Source organism: Balaenoptera borealis, assembly GCF_965194805.1.
Source record: "Balaenoptera borealis genome assembly, chromosome: 16".
NCBI classification, from domain to species: domain Eukaryota; kingdom Metazoa; phylum Chordata; class Mammalia; order Artiodactyla; family Balaenopteridae; genus Balaenoptera; species Balaenoptera borealis.
Genome location: NC_138872.1, coordinates 79,799,592 through 79,821,195, shown reverse-complemented (window position 1 = coordinate 79,821,195; position 21,604 = coordinate 79,799,592). Strand labels below are relative to the sequence as shown.

General features: G+C 49.5%; 1 protein-coding gene across 1 annotated transcript in view; it reads left to right on the top strand.

Annotated features, from left to right (window-relative positions):
* Positions 1–282: 282 nt before the first annotated feature.
* HIP1 (huntingtin interacting protein 1) overlaps positions 283–21,604 on the top strand; it is a 152,465-nt gene continuing 131,143 nt past the window's right edge. The window contains exon 1 of the mRNA XM_082360240.1: positions 283–480. Coding sequence (XP_082216366.1) covers positions 361–480 — 120 coding nt within the window. The 5' untranslated portion in view covers positions 283–360. The remainder of the gene's footprint in view (positions 481–21,604) is intronic.

The window sequence follows — 21,604 nt, the reverse complement described above, 5'->3', positions numbered from 1 at the left end:
GGGGCGTCGGGGGAGACGAGGGCGAGGGCAGGTCAGGACCGCCCCAAGCCCCGCCCCAGGCCCGCCCCCGCCAGGGGAGGCGGGGTCCGGTGACGGACAGGCCTCCGGACCGGTCACGGCGCGCCTCACCGTCCCTAGGGCCCAGCCGGGTAGGGCGAGTCAAGGGGCTCTGGAGAGGGCGGGGGCGGACGGGGAAGCCTCTGGGCGGGGGCGGGGCCTCAGGAGAGTAGCAGTGCTCTCAGCCAATGGGAGGCGGGAGCCGTCCCGTTAGCGCCGGATCCCAGTCGGTAGGGCGGGGCGGGCGGCGCGGTGGGGATCCCGGGGCTGCCGAGGGCCCCTGACTCGGCTCCGCTGGGCGACATGGACCGGATGACTAGCTCCATGAAGCAAGTACCCAACCCCCTGCCAAAGGTGCTGAGCCGACGTGGGGTCGGCGCGGGGATGGAGGCGGCGGAGCGGGAGAGCTTCGAGCGGACTCAGGTGAGGACCGGGGGACCCCGGGTCGCGCATGGCTGGGGCATCCCGAGAGACGCCGTGTCCTGGAGCGGACTTGAAGGGAGTAGGGATCTTGCAGACCCAGGAAAGGACAGAGCAAGGGGGCCGCGAGAGAGGGCATCTGGTGCTCAGGTCAGGGCGGTCAGGGAAGGTCGGGGACCCCGGGGACACCCGGCTGGCCTGGGGAAGAGGGCAGGGCGGCTCCGAGGAGCTGACAGGATCCGTGCGGCGCCTTCTGAGGGGAGCCCACCCCGGCGGGGCAAGGCACGGGTCACAGGGGCGGTGAGAGGGGAAGGAACCCGAGAAGGAGCCGAATGGAAGGTTTGCCCCTAGGCTGGGGAAGCTCACTTGGGGGAGTACTGAGGGTCGCAAGTGTGGCGGCCGAGAGTGGGGCGCTGGGTCGGGGATGTGAAGGGTGGGGAGCCCTTTCCTCCCCTCTCGACCGCTTCAGGGTTGCGCTGACATTCCCCCCACCCCTAGCACCCCCTTCCTTGTGCCTCTTGCTTGGCTCACACCACCCCCAGCTGTCGGTCTCCGAGGGCCCGGCTGAAGGGGTCTGAGCGGTGAGAAGGAATGTGGGAAATGTGATGTGTGGCCGAGTTTGGAAGATGACTGGGGGCTGGAGGAGGGGGCCGGCCCGGGGGCAGGAATTGAGGCTTTTGGACCAGTGGCCCCATGCTGGTCAAGTTGAGCTGCCCTGGGGTGCCCAGAACCCTGAATTGGGGTTTTGGTTTCATCCCCCAAGATGTGCCGGACAACTAACAGGCAGACTGCCCCATTTGTCCAGCCTGAGCAGGGCTGGGGGCCAAAATTCCTCGCTGGCATCAACAAAAAGCCACAATCCATTTTTACCTCAGAGTTTTAATGCGTTGTGTATTGACTGGACTGAATAAAGCTGACATGTTTATGGTGTTCATTGGCTCGTTTGTATGCAAAATCCATTTCCAAGGGCACAGCACCTCTTTTAATCCCAGGGCCAAAACTGTATGGGCACATTTTTTCTTCACTCTTGCTCTCAGAGTGGAACCTTCGAAGATCCAGTGGGACCTCCACTGCCAGAGGCTGGTTCTCCTGCTGTGTTCTGCTCCCCCCCACCCCCAAATACAGTACCGTGTGAGGGAAGGGCTTTGGGGTTGTAGATACAGATGGTGAGGTCCTGACTTGAGTGTTCTATATGGAGAATCTTGCAAAGAATGAAGCTTTTCATCCCAGGGGACTTCCTCCTCTTCTTTTTCCAGGCCCTTCGCAGGTGTGTCTGGGTGATGTAAAGTAGGGAGTGTCCCCTTCCTAGGTCATCATCCTACCCCAGGTGGGATGGGAGAGACGGCTGTTCACTTCTGTCTCTCAGGGCCCAGCTGTGTTTAAGGTTTATTCTCTGACTTTGTGGATTGGACCCCAGAAAAGAAGGAAGCTACCTGTCTGCTGTGGGCATTATGGCCTCAACTAGCTGCCTGGGCACATGAGGGTTCTTGCTCCAGGAAACAGTGTGAATCTTTTTTTTTTTAACGGCAAAGGAAAATAAATGGCAATTCATTCCTTCTAGAGTCTCAAATAAGTAAAAACTGGAGCAATAGAGAAATACACGTAAGACTTTGACCCATTATAGTGATAGAAATTAGGTTTATGAAAGTTTCTCTAGCTATCCAGGGACAGCCCAATAAGGAGAGTCTAGGTCAGTGTTTGCCAGTATTTTACATTCTATGGAACACTGATAATTGGCCAGATTTGACCTAGTGGCTTGTGTGTGTGTGTGTGTGTGCACGTGCATGTGTGTGTGCATGTGCGCACGTGCGTGTGTGTGTCTGTGTGTGTGTAGTGTGGAGGGGAGGTAGAATGAATCAGGAAAAGAGAGTTTCTCTATTGTTGAAACTATTAGGGGAGTAGGAGAGTGAAGAAAAGGAAAGAGGATAATCCTAAAACCTCACCTTAGGCTGCAAAAATGTATTTTGTTTAATGACTACCTATGAAATGTATTATGAGATATAAACATGAGTTGGAAAAAAATTTTTTAATGAGTTAAGAGACCATGAGAATTAGCGGCGGTAGAATAATTGTAACTAATTATTGTGTTTGGCACTATTCTAAGTACTTTATTATATTTCCTTCTTTAATCTCAGTAAGGTCCTGTGAGGTGGTATCGATAAGGACCTATGAGGTGGGTATCAGCCACATTTTACCTGGATGAAATTGAGGCACAGAGAAGTTAAGTAACTTGCCCAAGGTCACACAGCTGGAATTGATCCCAGCCTTTAACTACTACCTTGTGTGGCCTTAACTACTACCTTGTGTGGCCTCTGAGTACTGGGCAGAGCACTGGCATGGGAGCTAGAAGAGGTTGGAGTTTGATTGCCAGGCACATGGGTGGGTGGTGTGGCCCCAGGCAAGTTGTCTAACCTTTCTTTTTAATTAATTAATTAATTTATTTATTTATTTATTTTTTGGCTGCATCGGGTCTTAGTTGCAGCACATGGGATCTTCGTTGCGGCGTGCGGGCTTCTCTCTAGTTGTGGCGCGTGGGCTCCAGAGCGCGTGGGCTCTGTAGTTTGCGGCACTCAGGCTTAGTTGCCCCGCAGCATGTGGGATCTTAGTTCCCCGACCAGGGATCGAACCCACGTCCCCTGCATTGGAAGGCGGATTCTTTACCACTGGACCACCAGGGAAGTCCCTGTCTAACCTTTCTAAGCCTCAGTTTCCTTGTTGTAAAATAAGGATACTACTTACGTCACAGGTTGATTGTGGGGAATTCAATTAAATAATATGCGTGAAGGCATTTTGTAAACTGAGGAGCACTGTTGCAGTGATGATTGCTGTACTCTGAGGGGGAGAGGGGACCTGAAAAAAAGCCCAAGGGTAAGTACTGGGGCGGGCTGTGATTAACTCTTCAGTAAAAGGACAGAAGTGTTACTAGTTAGTGCAATAATTACTAAGAGTGTGTGCTTAAAGTACAGGCTATGGGGGTGGGAAGGGGGTGGCAAGGGGGTGGGAGCCCTCTGAGGTCTGAACCCCACCCTTCAGCCTGAGCTAGCACTTGCTGGGTGGAGAGGAGGGACAGGGGCATTCCAGGAATGGGGAATGGTCTGGAGATGGGTGTGGATGAGACTTATTGGCTGAGTGGAGACAGGAGCAGAATTGGTCCCTTCCACCTCTGAACGCCTCGCACCTGCTACCTGTCCTGTCCCCATTTCTCTGTGGCCCTCAGTAAACTGTGAGCTTCCTGAGGGCGGGACTGTGTCTTGTTGCTCTTGCCTCTGTCCTCACATGCCTGAGGCTCATGTGAGTGGTGAAGTGGCTGTAGTCAAGGGTACAGAGTGACTGGTTGGTCCCACAGGGAGGCCTGGCCTGGATGGGGAACTCAGCTCTGGGCTGCAGGGAACGTCTGTAATTACTTGATGTTCTTTCCTAATGGCCCCAAGTTCCCTCCTGGTCTGGCCTTGTCTCTACAGTCTCAGTCGGGAGCCCTGCCCCAGGCCTATCAGGGGACTCTGATTTCTCTGCTTTCCTTCCGGTCAGGCCCGTTCCCCAGCTGCCTGTGCCCTCAGACCCGCCTTGTTTCCCCACCACTGCCAGCCTCTTCCGGGAAGCCTTCCCTCCTCGACTCTCCTGGGATCATCCTCACACTTCACGTGGCCAGTGTCCCTGCCAGAGTGGGGACCCCTGCCCTGCCTGCCTCAGTCCCCATCTGCAACCAGACCCCTGGTGTGTCTCCCACCCAGCCCATCACAAGCAACCTTCAGGCTCTAGGGAAATAAAAAGTAGTTCCCGCCCTCAAAAAAGCTGCAGTAATAATGATACGTTGCCTGGAGTACTTTACAGTTTATAGATCAGGTTTTAGCCATCCTTGGGGTTGCACTGTGGTTGGGTGTTATCACCCTCATTTTATGGATGAGAGCTTGGTAACTTGCCCAGGGCCTCTGGTCGGTGAGTGAAAGGGTCAGGATTCAAACCCAGGACTCCGGGTTCCAGGTCTCAGGCCCACCACACTGTCCTCAAGTCGGGCAAGAGGGCAATTCTGGAATGAATCGGGAGGGTGTCCACTCACAAACAAAATACGCTGTCTGTATTTACTTAGCTGGAAAATGGTTTTCTCTATGGTTTACTTGTTTTTTCAACATCCATTTAGTGAGTACATACCATGAAGGGAACTCAGAGATGAGTAATGTAAAGAGAGTGGCCCCAGAGGAGCTCCTGAGTCAGCAGGGAGGTGGACCGGCCACTCTGCAAGGGGGACAGAGGACCCGTCGCACTGGCATCCCTGGAGCCATTAGCAAGGCAGGACCTGCTGCATCAGAGCCTGCATTTCAATCAGACACGGAAGTTTGAGCAGCTCTGCTCTGCGGCAGGTGAATGCTGGGATCAGAGGAGAGGATGGGGCTCTGGAAACACAGGGGAAGGAACAAACCCTTAGTCACAATCTCTTGGATGGAACCCACGATGGAGTAAAGGACCTAACCAATCATACACTGGAAAGAGCCAGGAACAGAAACAAATATTTATGCAGGGCCTGCTGGGTCCTAGGAACATGCTAGGGGATTTATAGCCTTTAACCTATTTCATAGCTCAGGCTCAGAGAGGCCAAGTGACTTTTCCAAGGCCACATAGCAAGTAGACAGACAAGCCAGGGCTTCAAAATCAGATGACAAGTCCTCTTCTCCACGTTTAAGTCAGGGGGTGTTTCTGCCATCTCGTTCATGATCTTCAGAAGATGTTCAACCTTCGATTAACCAGCTGAAAAATTTTAGGGTTGGGCTAGAGGGATCAGTGGGTCTCAACCCTGGCTACACAGGAATGGTTTCTAACATAAAAGGTGCTGTACCCCTCCTGTCCCCTGCTTGCTCCCTTAGTTGGTACTGAAAACTAGAAAGGATGCCGAGAGCTTTCTTTGGGTCTGTGATTTTGTCCTCTTCTGGTTTCCTCCCACTGATACTAATGAGAAAAGCCTGCACTTATCACACTTACTCTTGTGCAAGTGTAAGGGCCTTGCACAAATCTCCCCTTTCAAGTCTTACAACAAACTTACAGGTTATAAACCCTATTTTACAGATGAGGCAATTGAGGCTGAGAGGTGTTAATAACCAGCTCAAGGTTCTGAAGTGAGTAAGTGACAGCTGGGACTCAAACCCAGGAAAACTGGCCCCGATTGCCATCCCTGTGGCACTGCCTGGCCCCCTCCAGCTCTCGTCCTCCTTCCTCCCCTAACACTTGGGGTCCCCAAGGCTCTGTCCTCACCCCACTTCTCTTTTTCCTCCTGTCCACTTCCTCTGCCCTCACTTCCATAGGATGGTTTCTGTTCTCACCTCAGTGACGCCGACTCTCTGACTTCCTGGCCTGTGTGACCACTTCCCATTGGATGTCTGCCCCCTGATAAACCACACATGCCCCAAACTCTACTTGGGCCTCCCCAGCCTGTGAACGCCTGTGCCTGGTCCCCATCAGGCCCATCATCTCCCAGGCATCAGCTCTGAGCCCTCCCCGCCTCTTGCCCTCACAGCCACACTCTGTTCTGTGATGTTTCTCTTGTCCTTCCCTCCTTTGCTTCTCGCTGTCGCTGCCCTTATTTTCTCCTTTGCCTGCATCGTTGTAATCCCATCCTCCCTGCCTCCCAAAGCGCCTGATGCCAGATGGATTGTCTCTAAAGCCCAGCACTGCCCGTATAACTCCCTTTTTCCAGGAACCCTTGCTGGCTGCCCAGAGACCCCACATGATGTGGCACCATCGGGGTCCCTAGTCCCTGTCGTTTGCAGACCTTAACTTACAGGGCCTCCCTCCACCAGGCAGCCCCTGCCGTCTGGTTCAGGTGAGCAGGGTCCCTTACCTACTGTATGTCCCTCCCATTCATCCACACGCACATCTTGGCTTCCCTTCCAGACTGGAAGGTCTTGAGGGCAGGGTCTGGGTTTCAGTGCCCAGTGGGCCCTTGCATGAGGCAGGCACTGGGGCCTGTTTGCCAAACATGTGAACATACAACAGTCGGAGGATCTACAGCAGCCTGGGGGCCGCAGGCAGACCTCCACTTGCAGAGTGCTTTTCCTTTGCACATTTTGGAGATTCTCCCTCTGTCTCCTTTGATTTCCCCAATGAGCATATCTCACTAAGTGCCTGCCCTGTGTGCCAGGCCTGGGCACCCAGGGTACCATGGAAGTACATGGCCCTCTAGGTTGGAGACTTCACTTAGGAAAGAGCCTGCAGGGGCTGGAAACAGAATTAGGGCTCAAGGTTGACGGTTTGAATTTCCGTCAAGTTCAGAACACTTGATAAACATTCCCAAACTGTGCTCTTAGACTTCCCAGGGCTTCATTCTGCTTCAGGTCAGATCTTTCTGAGCTAGAAGAGGTTACAGGGTAGGGAGAGAAACTGGCCTAGTGTCCCGGGCACCTGGATGTGGCTGATGGCAGTGGCCTGCGTGCAGTTGCTGGAGTTTGCAGCAGGGCATAAGGGAGGTTAGGATGAGTGCAGAGACAGGAAATCTGTCTCTGGCTCTGCCCCTGCATCTCTCATTTCAAAATGAGGAGGCTGGAAAAGATTTCTGAGGGTCCTTCCAGCTCTCAAATATTTCAGCTTATAAAACTCCTGTAAGCAGCCTTTGCCATTAGAATAAGGACACACATTTCTTCTGAGCTCTCAACTGTTCTCTTGAAAGGGGTTTCCAGTTGCCCCCTGTATGTGGAATGGAGCCCAGGTACCAGTGACGTGGGGCTCATGAAAGGATGCTGGTGCACCTTGGGAAGGGATAGGGTGTGTCCGTGTGGTCCAGGAGTGCAGATTCCCAGCCCCACTTGGGCACTGAAAGCGTTCCTTGCTTGTGAGGCACTGATGAGGCCCGTTTTATGCTCCCCATGCATGGGCCCACTTATTCCACTACCTCGGGACAAAGTGTGGGAGTGACCTGGGCGGGGCGTAGGGCACAGCTTGGTGCAGTGGTGCCACAGGCCAGCGGCCAGTGCTTCTCCTGCATCCAGAAGGGTTGATGTCCTGGAGAGATGCCCACCTGGAGAGGGAAATAGTCAGCCCCACCTCCTGGCAGGGTGGGGACTGCTTCCTGTTTTCCTGCCTGGGCAGGCAGGGAGGAGCCCTGTCCCAGGCTGTGGGCAGTACAGTCTGACACTGCGGGGAGAGAGCTGGGGATTGAAGGTTCCTCTGGCTTAGCCCGCGGGAAAGAGAGAAGGGATCTTCTTGGATCTGAAAGGTGGCTGCTGCCACCTCTGCTCTTAGTGCTGGGACACAGCTCAGGAAGCTGGTCGGGCCGTTCAGGAAGCCAGTGTGGCCAGTTGCTTCTGATTTAACAACAGCTACCACCATGTGCAGTTTTTAAAGTACGTTTACACATAACCTCTTTTCAGCCACAGAACAACCGTGCAGGAGGTAATTTTGGTCAGTTCTCAAGTGTGGACACTTGAGGCCCAGAGAGCTCTGTGACTTGCCCAAGAGCGCTCAGGACGTGGCCTGAGGAGCTGAGGCTTGAACCTGGTGGATCTGATCTCAAATTGTACGCTTTCCTTTCCATACTTCCCTTTAAAACTGAAGCCTGGCCTGGGGCTGGTAACTTAGAAAAGGTACAGAGATTTCTTTTTTTTTCCCCCTAGGTCTTTTCCAAATTGACTTATTTGGACATTTGAAATTCCTCCCAGAAGATTTTTTGCAACACACGTAACTATCGAAGGACCTTTATCCAGAATATGTAAAAAAAACTTAAAAGAAAAAAAAAAGGACAACCTAATAGAAAAACAGGCAGGAGGTGCTTCACAAAAGAGGATAAGCAAATGGCCAGTAACCATATGAAAAAGTGTGCAACTTCGTTATAAATCAGGGAAGTGAAAATTAAAATTACAGTGAGATACAGGATGGCTGAAATAAAAATGAAAAAAAAATTGACAGTGCCAAGTGTTGGCAAGCATGTGAAGCAGTGAAAGCACTCATGCACTGCTGAGGGGGGGCGTACACTGGTGCAACTGCATTGGAAAACAGCCTGGTATTATCCCAAAATTGAAGATAAGCACACTTAATAACCCAGCAAGTCCACAGCAAGCTATATACCCAACAGAAATGCATGCACATGCACCAAAAGATATTTAGAAGACTATTCATAATCACGTCTTGTAATAACCCCAAACTGGAAACAGTCCAAAAGCCCATCAGCAGTAGATGGATAAATAAATTGTGATCTAGTCTCTCATTGGGATACTATACAGCAGTGAAGATGAACAAACTGTAGTTTCCCTCAACAACACGGGTGACTCTTGCAAACATAACGTTGAGGGGAAAAAAGGCAGACCCCAAAGGACAACTCTGAAGGCTTCCATTTATATTAAGTTCAAAAAACAGGCAAAACAAAACTGGGATTTAGGGGTGCTTGCTTAGATGATAAAACTGAAAAGAAAAAAAAGGGAGTGATTATTATAAAAGTCCAGATAAAGGTCATCCCTGGTGCAGGAGAGGTTAGTGATGGTAGGATGTTCAGAACAGGGGAGCTTCTGAGGTCCTGCCATCCATCTGTTTATTGGCCTGGGTGGTGGTTTATGATAATTCATTAAGCTGTCCATTTTTGCTTCATGCAGTTTTCTCTATTTATATATTTCAGAATGCAGAGGATTATAAAAAGGTTCCTCCCAGGGAGTAGGAGAATGTCTTAAGGAGGCTAAGTAAGAACCTGCCATTTAGATATCCACCCACCCTTTGAGGTCTCTCTCAAACACAGCCTCCCCCGTGAAAGCACTTCTGATGCTGCCCTAGAACTGGGAAATGTTTGATTTATGAATCACGCATATACAAGCAGCACACCCTGAGCCCTGCTGTAACACGTAGCCGGGAAGTTGACACCTATCATTAGCCCACACTTAGCATGGTGCCCTTGGCTCCCGTTCATGTGTGTCTTGTGTCTACCTTCCTTTGTGGCAGACGGGCCCTCATTTCTTTTTTTAAAAAAATTATTTAATTATTTATTTTTGGCTGCGTTGGATCTTCGTTGCTGCGCACGGGCTTTCTCTAGTTGCGGCGACTGGGGGCTACTCTTCATTGCGGTGGCTTCTCTTGTTGTGGAGCATGGGCTCTAGAGCGCAGGCTCAGTAGTTGTGGCTCACGGGCTTAGTTGCTCTGCAGCATGTGGGATCTTCCCGGACCAGGGCTCGAACCCATGTCCCCTGCATTGGCAGGCGGATTCTTAACCGCTGCGCCACCAGGGAAGTCCCGGGCCCTCGTTTCTCACTCATCTTTTGGTGAGTTGCCCCAGTGTCTAGCAGAGGGCTTTACACCAGCGAAAGCTCAGGATGTCTGTTAAATACGAAATAAATTAGGTGGTGAGAAGTTCTCAAAGGAGAGAATGAGAGAAGAAAGGGTGCCTCTAGGCTCAAAAGAAGCACATTTGAATAAACCAAAGACCCGGGTGATAGGCTTCTGAAACACAGAACAGGCTTGGCTCCTGTTCCAAAGATTTAGATCAAGCCAGACATGATGAACCACTGTGAGAATCTGGGAGCTTGGAGAATGTCACCTGGGAACATGGCAGAAACGCTGACCTTCTAACAGTGGTTCTTTGAGGTCTCCGTCTGGCTGTGTGGTCCCTGGGGCCAGACCATGGTGACAGTTCTTAGGCTAGACAGTTACTGTGTGTGTTATTATATCTTACTAGGCTGTCACGTGTCCCCTCTCCCATACTGGCCTGGAAGCAGATACCTTCTCTGTTCGGTTTTCCTTGGATCTGGCTTAACTGTTGCTATATTCTTCCCTCCCATTTCCCATAATCCTTCAGAGACAGGCATGAGCTCTGTGGTTTCCTCTCCGAGCAAGATCCAGATCAGCTTCCCTTGGAGTCACAGGTCATCCCAGGGCTCCACCTCTCTGGGCTTGGCACATGGTAGAAATTCAAAAAATATATATGTTGAGTGCCTTTTCTTTGTCAGCTCAAGTTCTTGGCTCAGTGTCTGGCCCCAAGCGACTCGTTTTTTTTAATAAATTTATTTATTTATTATTTATTTTTGGCTATGTTGGGTCTTCGTTTCTGTGCGAGGGCTTTCTCTAGTTGCGGCGAGCGGGGGCCACTCTTCATCGCAGTGCGCGGGCCTCTCACTGTCACGGCCTCTCTTGTCGCGGAGCACAGGCTCCAGACGCGCAGGCTCAGTAGTTGTGGCTCACGGGCCCAGCCGCTCCGCGGCATGTGGGATCTTCCCAGACCAGGGCTCGAACCTGTGTCCCCTGCATTGGCAGGCAGATTCTCAACCACTGCGCCACCAGGGAAGTCCTCGAGCGACTCTTGATAAGGGTTCGTGGAATGAAGGATAAAATATTTTGGGTGAAGGACTGAATGGGCATCAACCATTTTTGGTCCCAGTTCTAAAATGTGAACCCTGATTTGCGAACTCTGAATCTGGGGTCACATGAGCACAATTGGAGCCACCAAGAGGATCCCTGAAGACACCGTCTCTCTGATGTAACCGTGGGTCGTCCTTGGGGACTTCCTATTGAATGTCAACTCCCTGACTCATGCTCGACAGTGACTTGCGATCTCCTGCTTCCCTTGAGACCCTTATTCCAGGATGGGATCTCCCTGTACAGCCAAGGCCTTGTTACTGCTGATAAGAAAAATCCGACTCAAAAAAGAAAAAAAGAAAAAAAAAAAAAAGAAGAAAGAAAAACCCAACCACCTAAACTTGGTCTCCATCTCCTGCCACAGACTTGCTCATTCTCCTTTGTTCACGGTTTCAGAGAGTCTCAGTTTATAAACCATCTCGGGCTGTTCCACCTGAAATTCTGCCAGTCATCCCAGGAGACCCCTCTGTTCTGCACCCCTGCAGCTAGTCACGGAGGCCTGTTGTTCCTGCCTCCTTGATTGCACACCGTATCGCCCCAACTTCTCCACCACCGCCTCCACCTTCACCTTAGTTCAGGCCTTCATCTCAAGCCCGAGCTATTTATTGCATGGCCCACCCGGCCCTCCTGCCCTCCAGTCTCGACCCTCATGAGATCTACCCTCTCCTTGGCCGTCAGAGTTTGGTTTTAAGAGGTCCAACTGTTTGTATCACTCCAGGTTTTAACAACCTCTGTTTGTTATGCGTTACTCTAAGCTGAAACCCAAGCTCCTTGTCACGCACACAGCCCAGCTTGGCCAGCCTTAATGTTAACACCCGCAGCCCTACCAAGCGCCTTAGCGCTTTCCCAGCACAGCCCACGGCTGCTTCGTTCCTGGGTTTTTCCAGGTGGCAGCATTCTCGTCTGCCTAGAACGCCTCTCCCACTTCATCCACCTGCCAAACTCTTTTCATCCATTAAGTCCCACCCTCGATGGCCCCTCCTCTGGGAAGTCTCCCTCCACCCCCACCCAGGCAGATTTACTGACTGCTATTTCTGTGTGTTCTGTGCTACCGTGTTTATCTGGGTGTCTGTCCCACACTGGACCGTGAGCTTCCTTTTAGCTTAGCCTGCTCTGTAGGCCTCCCCACCCTGAGCAAAGGGCTCAGTGCCCAGTAGGACCTCAGCAGATGTTTGTCAAATGAACTAATGATGCATCTTAAGGACCTAATTGTATTTGATTGTTGCTGTAACGGAAAAGGGAATGGGCCCAGTTCCCACCCCAAGGCAGGTGCTTAACACCGAGGTGAACGCATCTGATCTGTGTCACATTGGACTGAAACGAAAGTTTTGGCAACACTGGTGGGTTCAAGGTGAGTGTTTTAGGAGTGGAGAATTCAGTGGGAGGGACAGATTTACAGAGGTGACTTCCGTGTGCAGGCACGGTACACCTAGAGCCAGCGGACTAGGAGCCTGATTTATGTTCTGTTGGTGGACTGATAGGTGTTGTTTCTGCAGCTCAGAAATGCGAAGTGAAATGTGGTAGGTCGAATAACGTCCCCACCATCAACATATCCACCTGTGACTATGTTCTGTTACCTGGCGAAAGGGACTCTGCAGATGTAATGAAGGACCTCAAGATATGGAGAGGAGCCTGGAGTATCCAGGTGGGCCCAGTCTAATCACACATGCCCTTAAAAGCAGAGAATCTTCTCTGGCTGCCAAGCAGAAGAGAGACATGGCAGAAGGGGAAGTCAGAGGGATTCCAAGTGAGAGAAGGATTCAATGTGCCATTGCTGGCTCTGAGATGGAGGGGCCGACGTGCAGGGACCCAAGGGAAGCCTCCAGAAGCTCAGAGTGGCCCCTGGCCGACAGCCAGCAAGGACACGGGGACCTCGGGTCTCGAATAGCAAGGAATTGAATTCTACCAACAACTGGAGTGAGCTTCAAAGCAAATTTTCCCCAGAGCTTCCAGCAAGGAATGCATGCAGCCTGCGGACACCTTGATTTTAGCCCAGTGAGACCTTGTTGGACTTCTGACCTATGGAACTGTGAGATGGTGAATGGGTGTTGTTTTAAGCTGCTAAGTTTGTGATAATTTGTTACAGCAGTGATAAAAGCTAATACAGGGTGGTAGCAGGTAACACACGCTCCAGGGCAAGAAGCCCAGTGGAGCCCAGGCCTCGCTGCACAGACAGGCCACGCTTTAAAACACTTGTTATTTCATCCATGCTTGTTGTGGCTATAGATAAAACATTGGGTTTCCACGCTTGGCACTTATTCACAGGTGCTTTATCCTGGAAAAAACAATTCAGCAACCTGTTCAAAACATTCTTTCCTGCGGGGCCATGGAGTTCTCTGGTGCGATTCCAAGTTTGAGGATCATAGATGTAAGTTACTTAGCCTTAAAAAAATTTTTTTTTGATCAAGTGCTGTGCTGTCTATTAAAAAAAAAAAAAGGCAGGTGGGAAATCCCACTGTTACTATAGGATCCTGATGGTGTCTTTGCTTGAGGGAACTGACTTAAAGGCAGGAAGCACAGGTGGGAATAAATGAAGGGCTTCCCTCAGGGTGGGCCTGCTGTGTCCTGAGACTTACTCAGGTTCGCTGGTGGTCTGGAATGTTCCCGTATCCTTGGGCTTAGCTGCAGAGCAGCCAGGAGGTCCTGGAGCTCTGGATTAAGAATTGGGAAGCCTGGCCTCTCCTGGCTGTGGTTCTCTCTGTTCTGCCATGTTCCCTACCCTCTATAGGTCTGTGAAGTGAGGGGGTTGGATGAGATTGCCCCAAAGGCTTAGAAAATTGGGATTCCTTGCAAGTGTAGTTACTGAAGCAACAGCCATGTCAGAATTGGCTGCCTTCTAACAACACCTGGCCATTGTTACCCCAGCTTTTGGTTCTCAGCTTCAGACACTGAATTCTGTTTGGCTTTTCTCTCTGCGTGAGACCATTCCTCCTGGATAACCCTGACTGCACTTAGTTTCTATGGGTAACTTCTTCTGCATTGGTCAGATGGGCCTGTCCCCCCACCAAAAGAACTGGCCTCCCAAAGTCACTCAGAAAACACCCAGTGAGAAGCCCTTTGCAATTGGTCACTTCTGCCCAGGCACCATCTTCTGTCTTCTGCTTAGAACTGCCAGATGCATCTGCCCAGGCTGAGCACTGCACAACTTTGGAAGTGTCTTTTGATTTTCACCTTCCCAGTGGTAGCCCATCAGGCCTAACTTTGTAGCATAAATTTTTTTTCCAGAAAAACTCTTTGACACTGAATCAGAGGCCACATGGAGTGTCTGTCATGATGCCATTGCAGTGAACTTGAGGCCCGACCTATCAAATCTATTCGATTTAGAGAATGTTAGAGCCAGACAGGATGTGCGAGATTCAAGCTAGCAGCTACAGATGTGTTTCTTTAAATTTTACAAATAAACCTGAAACCTGTGGCCAGGGCATAAACACTGATTTTCCACAGTCTCCACCACTCCCTGTTGTCTTCTGCCAGCCTGCTTCATGCTCTGACCTTACCTCCCTGGTTCCTGTTGTTATATAGATATGACCTCTGATTCAATCCAGTTTCCTAAAGGGAAATGAAGATTAGAAAAGAAAAATAGAGTCCATACTGCAAGTCACTGCCCAAATTTGAGGCAGACCCAGTTGTGTCTGGGTCTGGGTTGTGCCCCAAGACTCTGTAGACGTGATGAGCATGGGCTTTAGAGCCAGACAGTTTACCTGCCTGGGGTCCCAGGCAGCCCACTTTACAGAGATGCTGGTGGGCATAGGTTAATCTGGATCAATGAAGTAGAGATTTGTTGAAAGAGCATCTACAGTAATAAAAATACCTACCTCATAGGGTTGTTGAAAGGATCAAATGGCATAATACATAAAAGATGCTCAATGCATTGCCTTCCACGTGGTGAGCACTCGGAAATATCAGCTCTTATAATTATTCTCTTACTTGTACTTAGTAACATCTGAGTTTGGGGGTTAGTGCACTATTTGGCACAGAGTGTAGGCACGTGGCTGTTGGATAAGTAAATGGATGGGTCTTGGTCTGGTTTGTCTGCTCCCTGATGAGGCCTGGGTTGAGGTTCATCTAGACAAGAACCTACACAGGGAAGACCCCGGGTTTTCAGGGGTGCCGTTTCAGAGGGTAGTGTGCAGAACCACAGGAGGAATTACCTGGAGATCTCAGGAGGTGTTTTCCTGGACCATGACCTGAATACATCGGCCTGCCTTTGCACAGGATCTCGGGTGAACCGCCTGCTTGGAGGAATCTGCATTTCTGGTTCTAAGGCCACAGGAAAGACAGTGAGGCACAAAGCTGGCTCAGAGGTGACAGTTAAGGTGACAGAGGGCATGCAGTGAGAACTGCCCAGTCTGGAAAGACAGAGGCTGAAGCAAGGATGCAGACGGGAACGAACACAGGCCCCCAGGGCAGGGCATGGGGTTTGGGTCGAGGCTCTACCCATGACTAGTTGTGTGATTTTATTTTCCTTAAAGGTATACACGTACAGGAGGTAAGAGTCAGTTCCACAGGCTTGTTACTAAAAACCAGCAGTCTCCTGGCCCAGTTCTTTCTCCCTCCCCAACTATTTCCTGCTTAAACTGCTTTCATTATTGCCATTAGTATGAACCTGCCATTACATAAGAGAAAGATCTCGCTTTCATTAATGTAGGTGCCTTCCATCCCCTGACAATCACTTTCCCTTCATTATCCCCCCAGAGTTTTAACTCTGTATTCAGTGTCAACTTTATCATGACCCTGTACATGCTAGGGACAGCTAAGCCCCTCCTATATATACATATTTTTATTAATTAATTTATTTTTATTTTTGGCTACATTGGGTCTTTGTTGCTGTGCGCAGGCTTTCTCTAGTTGCGGCGAGTGGGGGCTACTCTTCGTTGCGGTGCGCGGGCTTTTCATTGAGGTGGCTTCTCTTTGTTGCAGAGCACGGGCTCTAGGCATGCGGGCTTCAGTAGTTGTGGCACGCAGGCTCAGTAGTTGTGGCGCACGGGCTTAGTTGCTCTGCAGCATGTGGGATCTTCCCAGACCAGGGCTCGAACGCATGTCTCATGCACTGGCAGGCAGATTCTTAACCACTGCGCCACCCGGGAAGCTCCCCCTCCTATATTTTGATATACATTCCTGCATCCTTTTTTGTTATTCCTGGAGTAATGAATTGTCTTTGTTTGCTTGGGTTCATCACTGATTTATCTAGGACCGTCCCTCCAGTGTGTAAATCACCACCTACTTAATATAGTACGTATTGTCAGTTTCATCATCCTAGGGTCAAGTGAGAATGCGGATGGGCAGGGGCTTGGTAAGGAGTCAGGAATCATGAAGATGACCTAGACTGGGGATAATGGCTGCAGTCCGGAACTTTCTTCGCAAACCTCCAAACTGGACAGTAATTATAGGGCAAATGAAAGGATACCTCCCTGTGAAAACAGTGGGGACTAAGGCACATCCAACCCAAGAGGCAAAATAGGCTACACGTGTTTCCAGGTCCATGAGGAGTTTGGATCAAGTCATAGATGATGTAGCTGGGACTTATGAAGGAAAGTCTGAGCGATTAAGCGTGTCCTTATGTCGTTGAGAACAACCTGCATCTCTCCCAGACCCCTGCTCCAGGAACAGCTGAGCCTAGGAGTTTTGAAAATTTATTTTCATTTATTCTGAGTGCCAGTTGAGTATATTTAGAATGTGTTTTGTCATGGAAAACGGGGAATAAAAACCAAGTGATAGGAGAGAGTCTTAAATGTCAGGGGAATTAGGCCTCAGAGTGAGGGGGCAGGCCTGGGTAATGACTGGCTGTGAGACCCCCTAAAGCTCTGTTTCCTCATTTGCAAGTTACTTTACATAATAGAACAGGCCTGCAGTCTGTTATCCCCACAAAATCCCAGAGGCTCTGGAAACCTAAAGTTCTTTTCAAAGTTTGGTACCCAACCTGTTCTTGTCTGGGCCTATTTATAGTCTGTTATTTGCCCATCTTAGAATGGATGGTCATATGATACACTGCAAAGACGTTACTGTGTTTAATTAGAAGGTGTTACCTAGACCCCCAAATTCCCAAACACACCTGGCCCCCAAGAGTTTGGGATAAGGGATTGTGCCCTGGAGTGCCGACTCCATCGTGTTGTTGGAAGGATCTGAATACGATACCTTAGATAGAAAAGATGAAGCACTATGCCAGGCAAATAGTAGGTGCTCAATAAGTAAATGTTAGCTGTTATCCTTATTATTCATTGGTTTTAGAATCACACTTGTAGAACTAGGAATAATTATATTAACATCCAAGTCCAACTTCCTATATTCAGTCAAGGTCATGATGAATTATTTTAAACTAGAAAGACTTGAAGTAGCAGCTTGGTGTGTAATAGCATGATCCAAAGACAGAACTGAGTTCAAATCCTGTCTCTGTTACTTACCACCTCTGTGACCTTGGGCAAATGCCTTAACTTCTTTGCCTCAGTTTTCCCATCTATCTAGTGGGGGTAGTAATACCTCTCGAATGGGTTTGCCCTGAGGATACAGAGAAAGTCAGAGAGGGCAGTGTATTGAAATGAATGACGGTGTAGACTGACCTGGGCACATCACCTGTGTGGCTTTCTTGCCAAAAGTGCATAACCTCAATTTAATCATGAGAAAACATCAGACAAACCCAAATTGAGGGATGTTCTACAAAATAACTGACCAGTCCTCTTCAAACATGTCAAGGTCATGAAAGACCAGGAATGACTAAGGATATGTGACAATTAATACAAGCTGGGATCCTGGATTGGATCCTGAAATAGAAAGAGGACACCGAGGGGTGGGAGAGAGGGATAAAATAGGAGTTTGGGATTAACATATACACTACTATATATAAAATAGATAACCAACAAGGACCTACTGTATAGCACAGGGAACTATGCTCAATATTCTTTTTTTTATATATATAAATTTATTTATTTATTTTTGGCTGTGTTGGGTCTTCGTTACTGTGCAGGGGCTTTCTCTAGTTGTGGCGAGCTGGGGCTACTCTTCGTTGCGGTGCGCAGGCTTCTCACTGTGGTGGCCTCTCGTTGCGGAGCACGGGCTCTAGGCACACGGGCTTCAGTAGTTGTGGCTCACGGGCTCTAGAGCACAGGCTCAGTAGTTGTGACGCATGGGCTTAGTTGCTCCACAGCATGTGGGATCTTCCCGGACCAGGGCTTGAACCCATGTCCCCTGCATTGGCAGGCGGATTCTTAACCACTGCACCACCAGGGAAGCCCCAATATACTCAATATTCTGTAATAACCTATAATGGAAAATAATCTGAAAAAGAATATGTATGTATATATATATATATATATATATATATATATATATATATATATAAAATAACTGAATCACTTTGCTGTACACCTGAAACTAACACAACATTGTAAATCAACTATACTTCAATTAAAAAAAAAGAGGATAGGGCTTCCCTGGTAGCGCAGTGGTTGAGAATCTGCCTGCCAATGCAGGGGACACGGGTTCGAGCCCTGGTCTGGGAAGATCCCACATGCCGCAGAGCAACTGGGCCCGTGAGCCACAGTTACTGAGCCTGCGCGTCTGGAGCCTGTGCTCCGAAACAAGAGAGGCCGTGATAGTGAGAGGCCTGCGCACCGCGATGAAGAGTGGCCCCCACTTGCCGCAACTAGAGAAAGCCCTCGCACAGAAACGAAGACCCAACACAGCCATAAATAAATAAATAAATAAATAAAATAAAATTAAATTAAAAAAATTAAAAAAAAAAGAGGATATTAATGGAAAAACTGGAGAAATCCAAATTAATTTTGTAATATAGTTAATAATATTGTACCAAAGTGAATTTCTTCATTTTGATGATTTTTCCTAAGGTTATATAAGATGTTAGTTAATATAAGGGGAAGCCAGGCAAAGATGTACAGGAACTTTGTACTATTTTTGCGATTCTTCTGAAAGTCTAAAATTATCTCAAACTAAAATGTTAAAAAAAAAAAAAAGAATGGCATGTTGCTTGGCAAACGTTAGTTAGGACTAAGTAAGTGTGCATTCCTCTACTCCCTTGGGTCATCGTGGAGACCCCGGAGACCCCACGCGCAGAGGGACAGGACAGTGGTGTCTGAGGAGGGAAAGTGTGGAAAGTCTAGGTTGCATTGGAGGAGGGAGCAGATCTGGTGCCTTTTCCAGAGAGGAGCCGCTTTGAGTGCCCCAGGTCTTCAAGGGAGAAATGGCGTAAGACCTTTGTCTGCAGTCTGGCAGATGTACTTCTATTGGCCTCCTTCTGCTGCAGATGGCCTGGCCCACGTAGTTAAGCACTTAGCAGTCAAACAACCTTAGCTCCAGCTCCAGTTTGGTTACTTATCTTGGGGGGGGCCTTGGGAAAACTCCTCATCTGGAATATGGGGTAACGTACTGACATCTGGGCTCAGTGAGTGGGTTGAATGAGAGGGCCCGGAGCAGTAGCCAGTGCTGGTGGTGGTTTCTCCTCCCCATGAAGCCTTCCTGAGCGGCCCCCGTGGAAGTGCCCATCGCCCTCCAGGTCCCCCACAGCAGTCACTTTGTGTCCCTCCAAGGGCCCTTTCTAGGGACACCCTTCTAAGTCCCATGGATTGTGTATCTTGTTTGCCCCATGACTTAGAGCTTTGTAAACCAAAGGGCTTTGCACGTGGGGAAATGCACAAATGTGGTTAGTAAATGAGTGGGTGAGTGAGTGAATGAATGAATGAGTATATGAATGAGTCACTGAATGAATGAGTGAATGAGTGAGTGAGTGAATGAATGAGTAAACTGATCTCCCTCCTGCCTCTCTGAAAGAGGACCATGTACCACATTCAGTTATCGGCCCAAATACTTGCCTGGTGTCAGGCTGTTCTCTCGAACGACTTTGGTGGTGTTCAGAGCGAACACCCTTTTATTATGGTTTTTCTCCCTCTATCTTGGATGCCAGTCATCGCTCCAGAAAAAGCAGTCAACTCCTTTCTTACACTGTTTGAACATCTCCAGCTTTAAAGCTGTTTGTCAGTACTTCAGAATTCTCCAGGCCTCTCTCCTTGTTGCTGAGAACTTTTTGCCACAGGAAATCAGGCTCATTTTAAGGGCCAAACAGTCACTAAATATAGCCTCCTGGCACAGATATTTAAAGAGCTGCGTTGATGATGTTATGTCTGAAGAGAGAAGACGGAGAAGAAAATAACTTTTTTTTTCTTGATAGAAGAGTGAAGTTATACCAGCTTTTCTGTGGGTCCACAGGGAGCAGAGTGCCAGTGTGGTGTCAGTGTCTTAATTATGAAATCACCGGCTTAGTGCTTGGGGCCAGGGAGTCATTTCTTGTTAATTCCTTCTCGTCTGTATTTAAAACTACCTCCTGTCCTGGAGAGTTACCTCGGACGAGTGTGCCCTCCCTGTCAAGCCCCGCATGGCGCGGGGGGCGGGGGGAGGTGGAGTGCACAGGGAGGTGTAAGAGCTGCTCTGCCCACTCCTGGGACCAGCATTTTTCCACGGACGGTGCGGGGGGATGGTTCAGGCATAATGCGAGCGATGGGGAGCGATGGGGAGCGGCAGAGGAAGCTTCACTCGCTCGCCCGCCACCCACCTCCTGCTATGTGGCCCGGTTCCTAACAGGCCACGGGATACCGGTCCGTGGCCCAGGGGGTGGGGACCCCTGCCTCATAGCACATATCTGGTGTGTTTATCCCGTAGCATGTGGCTTCAAATCTCATTTGCCACGGTAGCTTTCTGGTACCTGGAGATGCTTTCAAGTTCATTTCCATGTTAATGATATTTTTTTAATGTGTTTTTCTCTAGTATGTCTACATATTGTGGGGGAGAGGTCATATGTATGGCAGCTCAGTCTGCTCTTTTTATCTGAGTCTTAGTCCCCTATTATTCATCTTCTGCAGCATAGCCAGAGAGCTTAAAATTAAAAAACAAAACAAAACATAAATCAGATTATTTCACTGTCCTGCTTAAAACCTTCCAGGGGCTTCCTGATTGCTTAGAATAAAATCCACCTTCGTTAACTGAACTGTAAGGTCCTCTGTAAGCTGCCCACACCCTCACCAGCCTCAGCTTGCTTACCATGTGTCAGCCTCTTGCTCCTGTCTTAGAAACTTTGCATCTGCTCTTTGCTTTCCATCCAGTTGCTGCCTCTTTAAAGGGGCTTCTTCTGACTCCCCAGAAAGCTGTACCCACTCACTGTCTCATCAGCTCATTGTATTTTCTTCATGACACTTACCACTGGGTAGAGTCACCTTGTTTATTTGTTTTCGGGTTTCATCATTTGTCTCCCTCCCACCACCAATGCCAGAATGGGGGCTTCATGAGCAACAGAAGGATCTGTGTCACTTGCAGTTACAACCTCAGTCTCTACCACAGTGCAGTGGGACAGCAGTTAACCCCGGGCTTCTCCTCTGCAGGTCAGATCAGTCAAACCCCTGCCACCTCTCTTCAGAATTCCTACCTGGAATCTCCCAGGAAAGAACGGCGGAGGTAGAGTCAAAGGCCAGTGTCCCAGTTCTGGCTGCAGGGCACGTTCCCCGTGTGATCTTTTGTTTTTTAAATATTTATTTATTTATTTATTTATTTATTTTTGGCTGTGTTGGGTCTTCATTTCTGTGCGAGGGCTTTCTCTAGTTGTGGCAAGCGGGGGCCACTCTTCATCGCGGTGCGCGGGCCTCTCACTGTCGCGGCCTCTCTTGTTGCGGAGCACAGGCTCCAGACGTGCAGGCTCAGTAATTGTGGCTCACGGGCCCAGCTGCTCCGTGGCATGTGGGATCTTCCCAGACCAGGGCTCGAACCCGTGTCCCCTGCATTGGCAGGCGGATTCTCAACCACTGCGCCACCA